The 8,681-nt window shown below is 41.4% G+C and overlaps 1 protein-coding gene across 1 annotated transcript in view; it reads left to right on the top strand.

The window, feature by feature from the left end:
* NOTCH2 (notch 2) overlaps positions 1 to 8,681 on the top strand; it is an 83,025-nt gene that overhangs the window by 49,073 nt on the left and 25,271 nt on the right. The window contains exons 13-17 of the mRNA XM_017729680.1: positions 687 to 879; positions 2,375 to 2,520; positions 3,017 to 3,136; positions 3,247 to 3,399; positions 6,176 to 6,404. Of these exons, the coding sequence (XP_017585169.1) occupies positions 687 to 879; positions 2,375 to 2,520; positions 3,017 to 3,136; positions 3,247 to 3,399; positions 6,176 to 6,404 (841 nt within the window). The remainder of the gene's footprint in view (positions 1 to 686; positions 880 to 2,374; positions 2,521 to 3,016; positions 3,137 to 3,246; positions 3,400 to 6,175; positions 6,405 to 8,681) is intronic.

Genomic DNA, 8,681 nt, shown 5'->3' with positions numbered 1-8,681 from the left:
CCTGCTGAATTTCTTACTGTTGTGCTGTTAAAATAATTCAGTAATATGATGAATTGGCATATTCCAGTCTTTAAGGAGCTGGCTTGCCTGGGGTCTTGTTACTCTGTCATTTCCTTATGTCAAAAATGCTTTCAACTTACTGCATCATTCACTCTGTTTAGCTTTCCAGCCTCACAAGACCTTTTGGTCACTACTTCAAGGATCTTGCAGTCGTAATCAGAGGCAGGCAAAACAGGAAACGGTGTTTTTTAGAGCCCCTTTTGCGCAATAAACCACAAGAACTGTATTTACTGCAGACATTTGGGCAGTATTGGTTGTTCAAAGGGTAGGTACTTCAAAACAGAGGAGCAGGGCTGTGACAAGTGGAGCTCAAGAGGTTTGTTGCAAGCATGATACAGCTGAGTGATTTTTGTTTTCCTAATCAATATTAACCGGTGATTTTTAGTGGAGATTCTTGAATGGTTTATAAATACTGGTTGAGTGCAAGTGCTGTTTTCCAGGCACAGGAAAGTGCTGCATCTCTCAGAAATGCTTCTCTTGGCTTGAGTTAAAGCACGGAGGCATGTGAGCTCCATGCTGCTGCATTGGCTTCCCTGGGCTGTGTCTCAGTGTGTGTTCTTGCAGATATGCAAAGCAAACACTCTTTTAAGAAATGCTGCCTAGTAAGTGCTGTTTTTTCCCTCTAGGCCCCCGCTGTAATGCGGACATTGACGAGTGCACATCCAGCCCTTGCCACAACGGTGGGACGTGCATCAACGAGGTGAACGGCTTTCGGTGTGTGTGTCCTGAGGGCTTCCACCATCCCCACTGCCAGTCCCAGGCAGATGGCTGCCTCAGTAACCCCTGTGTGCATGGCAACTGCACACACATTGCTACTGGGTAACTACTCATTAAACCTACCTGCTGCCTTCTGTATTACTGTTTCTTGCTTTGTCCAGACTTCCAATTTTTCTGTAATTTCTCAGATTAGGATCCCAATTTATCTGATGCCCATGACATAATCACAGTAAGGTGTAGACCTTCATTCACCAGCTGCAGCCTGGTGTTTCAGCATAGATTTTTCTTTCCCGCCTTGTGTTGTTTGCTGGTTTTGCATAGGCATGTAATGCAGGGTGTACTGCCACCATCTAGAGGGAGGGTTTGGTGATTTTAGTGGGTTAAGTGAGTGCAATTAAAATAAAGAAATGGTTCCAAATTAAATCTTTGGGGAGCAGCAGGTTTAGCAGGAATCTATTCCATCAAACCCTTAAAGCATCGAGCGTGGGGACTATCTTTATTAGCTAGTGCTGTTCTTCCTAACCAAACACTGTATCAAGGAACAGGCTGACAACTTTTGCACTAGGGATGGATATTGGACTAAGGACACTTTGTCCAAGGCTGAGATTTTGTTAGCTTTACTCATATTGTTACATGTCTGAGAAAAGAAAGGAAAATTCTCTCTGGCTATTTTGATGGCAGTAGTTGCTTCTGAATCTTCCCATCCAGGAAGACAAAATGCTGATTTTGGGAGCCCTAAATCAGACTTCTTTTTGGTAATGGTAAGGCTGGGGCTGTTTTGTTTGTGAAAATTCTTAACTATACATGGAATAGCCTCCTAAATATGTGCCACATCCTGGGAAGTGTTGTCAGCACTTGGGCAAGGAAGTGATTTACTGCTGTGGGTAGCTCTGCAGGGCAGGATGCAGCACTTTCCTGGGAGCTGGCAGGAAGGCTGCTTTTATTGCTAATTCAGCCTCCTTGTAAGCTTGGGAAACAGATTTTTGTCCATCTCATCTGTCATCTGTCACCTGCATTTACATTTATACCCACGTACACCTCACAGTGTGCCAGGTAAAAGAGGCCATGTTTGTAGGGCAGGGAGAAAGGCCAGTGTGTGTTGTGTGGCCTGAGTCCAGGGTGATTCACCAAGTCCTTGGTTCTACGTCATACGGGTGGAGTGTGCTCTACTTCAGATTTTGAAATGTGATGGAGAAGATTGCTCCTGCTCCCAGCCAGCTGTTTTCATTTGAAACCACTATTTGGTATTAAATCAGTCTAGTTATCTTTGGAACCTATTGTTCCCCTCCACTTTTTTTTTTTAATTTTTTTTTTTTTCTGTCTTTGTTTGAATATGTTGAGATGGTCTTATCAAAGCAGAAACATATTGCTGGTTGACTGAACACTGTGAAAACTGTAACGAGGGAAGTGTGGTTTTAAGGGAGGGTTTATTTTCAGTATTTTCAAAACTATACAGCTGGGGTAAGCAATCTAAAATAACTTAGGGCTCTTCTAAAGAGAGTTCTTCTGGTTTTCTCTCCAAAACTAATCTGCAGGAGAAACTGGTAGAGGAGTAACTTCAGAATGCTCTAAAATTAGTGCTGTTTTGCCTTTCAAGGTACAAGTGTGTCTGTGATCCCGGCTGGATAGGAGATTACTGTTCAACAGAAGGGAATGAATGTAAATCAAACCCATGCCAGAATGGAGGAACTTGTGAAGATCTGTTGAATGGATACAGATGTACCTGTAGGAAAGGATTCAAAGGTGAAAATTCAGAGAAAAGTTTGTTATCTTTTTCCTTTTTATTTCATTGCACTTTTAATGTCATTTCTTTTCATGAAACTTCTTGGAAATAGTAATGAAGATGGGAAATGCCATGATTGTATTAAGTTAAATTGCAGTCAGTTTGTGTAGACATGATACAGTAGCAGAATACTTAGCAAGGGCTTGTCTAAGCCTTGTTTGGACTCATTAAGAAATGTCCTGTTGGAAGGTTAGCTTAATTTTCCTTGTAAACTATGAAATTTACATAAATGCACTGGAAATTGGAGGGGCATTAAACTCAGGATGACCATGGCTGCTTCTACACTGAGCCCATGAGGAGTGCTCTGCTCTCCTTTTCCTTCTGCTGTGATTTTTTGAAACGTGGCAGTGCTTTCCACTGCCGTGTGGGATAATCATGTGAGTTACAACTTTTTTGTTCATTCTTCCAAGAAGCACCAAGCTCTTAGCAGCATATTCTTCTGCTTCTGCTCTCCAGGTGTGAACTGCCAGGTGGTGGTTTCTCCTTGTTCCCCTAATCCTTGTGAGAACTCGGGAATCTGCCAAGAATCTCCTGACTCTGAAGGCTACACCTGCCAATGTGCCCCTGGCTGGGAAGGTAAAATGGATGGGGAATGTGCTGTGCTTTCAGTGCTGAGCAGTGCTGGCATTGAGCCTCTTGGCTATTGCTTTATGAGGGATCTCACTGCTGGACTCTCCATGTTTCAGGGGAGAGATGTACGGTGGATATTGATGAGTGTCTCTCCAAGCCCTGCAAAAACCATGCTCTGTGCCACAACATCCAGGGCAGTTACCTGTGTGAATGTCGGCCTGGCTTCACTGGAGGGGACTGTGACAGTAACATCGATGACTGCCTTTCAAGTGGGTATCAGCACATTGTTCTATGTTTTCCAGTTTTTCCCAGAAATAATTTTGCTGACTGCTGGTTGACAGATTCTGAAAGGTCTTTTATAATCTCTTGCCAAAAGAAAAAACCCACAAACTTCAGCATGGTAATGTCTGGGGCAGTCAAAATCCATCGTGGTTGGCTGCTCGAAATGGACCATAGTGTCCTAACTGATTGCAGTTGTTACTCCCAGATCCTTAACTTGAAAAGGTCCTTAGAGTTTACATACTTTAATAAGAAGCACTGTTAAGTGTAGAATTATATTTGCCTGAAATTTTAATACATCAAGTTAAAGTGCCACTGCAGGGCTTACCTGTATTTCAACGTTAAGTTTAATTGAGGTGTGGTGGGAATCTGGGGTATAGCAGTCTTTCCTGAAATGTCTGTCTGACATAGATATTCTGGGAAGAGTGGGTCCTGTTGCAGTTCCAGTTAATCCATATTTGAAAACAAATTAAGCAGCAGGAGGGGCCCTCTGTTCTAGAATAGGTATCAGTTGCAGGAGGGTAGCCCATACACTGATGAGTACTGAAATGGCTCAGATTGCAAGGGAACAAGTATTAAGTTCATGTCCCTGACGCTGCTATTTACAAGGGAAACCAAATACATAGTAGCTTCTTTTTCTTACTGGGCATATTCTATATCATCATCAGATAAAATCAGAGTCTCCTGAGAAATGTCACGTGTTTAAAAGTTCATCTGTTACTATTTGAAAAGAGCTTTATCAAACCTTGGAGGAGTTCACAATGCTGTAATTCTTAGATTGGCCAGGTCTTTAAAAAAACTCAACCAAACCAAATGAACAAAAAAACCCCAAAACAACTATCCCAAAACAAAAAAAAGCCCACAATCCCCTACTTTTTACTATCAGCTTAAAACCAAAATGGAGTTTTGAAGACTTTAGGCATGAACTTAGCAAGTTGTGTTTTGCATTGGAAAAATGTAAATTCATGACTGCTGTAGAGAGGGATCCAAACAAGTCTGTTAGCAAAAGTTACCGTGGGAGCCCCCAAAGCAGCACTGCTCAAAGAACTTCTGAGATGTCTGGCTCAGGCTGAGCTTTTGATTCCTTCTTTCTGAGCAAACAGGTACAGTACAAAAAGTGTCACGGTGCAGTGACCCAGAGCTTTGCTTGCTGAAGCCAACAAAATTATTGCCTATCCTGTTAGTTTTTGTGTGGGTGTCTGAAGATAAAAACGTTTTCCAAGTGTTCATCTTGCTCTCTCAAACAGCTGGGACATCTCTCTCCCTCCTCCTAAGTGTTCTGAGAGCTGTGAGATTCACCCTGTGTTGTCTTAGGCAGCACACCCATGAGGTTGAAGAACCATTTCACATTACTGCTACAGCTGATTTCATTTAGCATAACAAAAACATTCCATGCCTTGAGCCAAATGTCTTTAATCTATGAAGCAAACAAACCCTCCAACAACAGGAACTTATTGAAAAGTTGATACCCGAGTCTCCTTCTGTCAGTAAATGTGTGGCACAGAGAATTAATGCACAGCTTTTGGCTTCACTCATACAATGGCTGACTGCCACAGACACAACATTTTATAGCTGCCAGGGGTCTTGCTTTGAATGTGCTCTCTCTCTGCAGTAGTCAAATGACCTTTAAATAGATGCAGGTGTGTCTCATAATACACATTTTTAACATGTGAGCATATTTCTCAGTCAATAAATGAGCTTTAATTACCTTTCACATTTCTTTTCTTCATTTCCCAGTAAACAGAATTATCTTGTACTTATGATAAATTGCAAATTTTCGGTGGAGTCTATTTGTATTTTCAAGTTCCTATTTTAGTGGTACTTAAAGATAGTCCTAAATCCAAAAAAAGGTTTGGTAATCTGTTTTTCAACCCCCTTGCTTTCTCCATTTTTTCCTCCCCCCTCCCAGTTTCCCTCTCTGCCTTCATATATTAGGATTTTGCTCTGTGGAATGCAGAGTAGAAAAGGAATCTGGCTTCAGGAATGTGGGTCTTAAATCCAAAAGTGGAAGGAGAAAAGCAGGAAGAAATTTTTGAATGGCAGAAATCTTTCTGGCAGATTGGTACTTGTGGAAGCAGAAGGAATATAGGAGTAGGGGGTGGCTTAGACCAAAAAGCAGTGGTATGCAAGTAGCAAGAGCATGGCAGGGATAAAGAAAATATCAAGAAATGCAGTGATTGAGGGGAATCCAAGGTGGTGTATGAGCTTGTGTGCTTTTCTGCCAGCCTTTCCCCAATCCGTCCTTGATGCTGGGAAAAATGTCAAGTGCTCAGTAATGCGTAAATGCTCATATATGTGCTAATACACACATACACATTTGATTTGGCTGGACTGCTTTCATGCTGAAAATTAAGCACACAAGTTCTCTCTTGTGTTAAGCAGTGTCTGGGAAAGAGAGAATGTGCTGAGTTCTCTTATGAATAAAACTTGTAAGGAAGAAGAAACAGTTGCTGCGCTGTTTTTATTGTATCAGTAAGCATCTGTCACAAAAGCAGCATTTGAGTTTTAAACCAAGAGGTGTTGGGTTTTGGTTGAACAAATTCCAGCAGGAAGGCCCTGAAGGTTGGCCTTGATCCACACCTTTTTGTGAATTTCTTATTGATAATGCTTTGCAGTTACCTGTTCCGTAAAGTGGCTCAGAAAAACTTGTCAGTACTCTGTCACACTCTGGTCTGTGTGTCTCTTTTTTTCCCTTAAAGCAGCTACTCTAGGCCTGGCCCTTCACTATTACCCATTTTAACACTCACTGTGATGCTTCTGTCTCAGATCCCTGCCAGAACGGAGCTTCGTGTGTGGATGGGATAAACTCCTTCTCATGCATCTGCCTGCCTGGATTTCATGGGGATAAATGTCAAACAGACACCAACGAGTGTCTGAGTGAGCCGTGCAGGAATGGGGGCACGTGCACCCACTATGTCAACAGCTACACCTGCAAGTGCCCGCCTGGGTTTGAGGGAACCAACTGCGAGAACAACATCGACGAGTGCACTGAGAGGTGAGGTACCCTCACACACTGGGTGCTCCTGCCTTCAAGCCAGTCCTGCTCAGAAGCAGTTTTTAACCAGGGGGATTGTTTTGCTGCCATTTCTCATAGACATACTTGTGATTCTTGCAAGGAAAGCTGGCTTAGCTGAAAGACAGTTGCCTGGTCCTCAATTTCTTCTAATGTTCTTCGAACAACTGCTTAGGAACTTAGTTCCATTATAGGATGAATGTGATAGTGTTTAACAAAAGCTAAAACAGTTAGAGATGCTAGCTTATTGAAATATAAATAATTCATCTTTTTAAAAGACCATTATCACATAGGGGAGGGGAAATAATTCCTTATGAATGGTTATTGTGTTGAGAAATACAAAAGCTGCAAAAATGGAAGCAATGGCCAACTGTTAGGCAGAAAAAAAATTAGTCCTGAGTTACTGACAACAAATTATATGACGAAGCAACCAGGAGAAACACTAAATCCACTAAATTCTGTACTGGAAAGATTTAATCATCAGAGATCTTTTAATGCTCACAAATTGGATGTGGTGTAGCAGTGTTGAGATAAAACCTGGTGGTTCTAAAGGGGGAGGTGTGGAACTGAGTTGAGACGTTCAACAGCTGGTCCTTATATAAATGGTTCATGTGGTAGTTTTAAGAGCTCTTTGAGAGTTAAACATGTGATTCCATCATCTGCCTTCATATTTATTTTAAGCTTAGTTAGGATTGATGTAAGTAACTTCAGATTCTCAAATGGGAAACAATTTATAATGATTTCTTTAAAACTTGAAATGGTTAAAAAAATAGTTCAGAAGTAATCTGTTCTAGTCTAGTTACTGGAGACAAATTATGCAAAACTCTTGGTTTTCTCATGTATTTTCTGCACGAATAGAAAAGGTCTTTCCTACCTGTTATAAAATTGCATTTGGGGAGGAGGTATTTTAATATCTTTTTCTTAAGAACGGGATTGTGTCACTGATGAGGGTGTGTTTAATTTGCGCAACAGTTGTTTAATGGAGTGAAGTAGGCTGGGTGTTTCAGCAGAACTCCTGGCTCTTCCTTGAGGTTCATCCTGTTTTTGTTTTTGTTATCAGTCAGGACAGGAACCAGTCTTGCAGGTATGAATTAAAGATGTAGCAATTTTCAACGCTCTGCCAAGCTAAACCAGTCACACCTTCTCAACCGAAATTACCAAGCTGTACTTAAGAGCACCATGGTGGTTGGCTAATTTGAATTTGGTTCAAGTGATTCTTCCGTGTGTTGTGTGAGAAGCTGCCTATGAGAGAGTGCCCTCTCCTTTTGGTACCTGATTTCAGTGAGACACACCAAGTGATTGGCAGTTCGTCTGTCTTCCCTGCTTTGCCATGAATGTAAACGGCAGTTTGTTCTCCCTGTAGAACAGAATTCAGCCCCCAAGACAGAGGAACTTCTGATAAGCAATTAAATGTTTGATAAGTGGGTTAATGTTGACATCTCTACCGTAATCACAGTCAGAATTTAGGTATTTAAAACTTGCTTCCCTGCACTGTGAGTTCAGGGAGGTGAGTCAGTGACTTCTCTCATGGAAATACCTTTTGACAGTGCACAAAGCAGATAGCAGGCACAAATTTGGTTTGCGTACTTTATCAAACTGATTATCTCAAGTCTAATCTAGGGTTATTCTCAGAGGAGCAGGAGTGCCTTTACAAGGAAAACGGAGTCAATTTTGCATGAGGCATCAATTCTCCAAACTTTCCCAGTCACTTCTCCCTAGGACACCTAATCTGGCAGAAGTTCTTATGATCAGAAGATTGGGGGGGAGGGGGATAATTCCTTTGATCTGAATTCTGCCAGGGCATGTATAAGTAGTTTTACAAATCAGGACTTAAGATTCTCATGAGAAGAGAAGGAAGGGATTTAGCAATACCAATACTTTCACATCATTTCAGTGAAGAACATGCTTGTGTTTTGCATGTTGTATGAACTTTTTCCTTGAGAAACCATACCTCTGACTCCTTTGAAGATTTTAAAAAAGGCAAATTGTTTTGTTTCTCATAATTTGTAATACAATTGTAATTTGTGATAAAATTTATCAGTTCAAGCAAGCCACACGAGGTACTGTTTGCGGTCACATTGAAGCTGGGAAGATTTCATTAAATAAGTTACATCCATCACTAATGACTCATTAAAACCCTGCTTTACTTTCTTGGCCTGCTGAGGTAAAAGGAAGTGAGCTGGAGGGTGAGCTGGAATCCCCTAGGATTGCTGTTTTCTGATTTATGCTTCTTCAGCAAGAAGTTAGCAGTGATCGGAA

The sequence above is a fragment of the Corvus brachyrhynchos genome, unplaced genomic scaffold (assembly GCF_000691975.1).
Source record: "Corvus brachyrhynchos isolate BGI_N302 unplaced genomic scaffold, ASM69197v1 scaffold101, whole genome shotgun sequence".
NCBI classification, from domain to species: Eukaryota; Metazoa; Chordata; class Aves; order Passeriformes; family Corvidae; genus Corvus; species Corvus brachyrhynchos.
The sequence above is the reverse complement of the archived record's forward strand: the minus strand, read 5'-3'. Positions and strand labels throughout refer to the sequence as shown.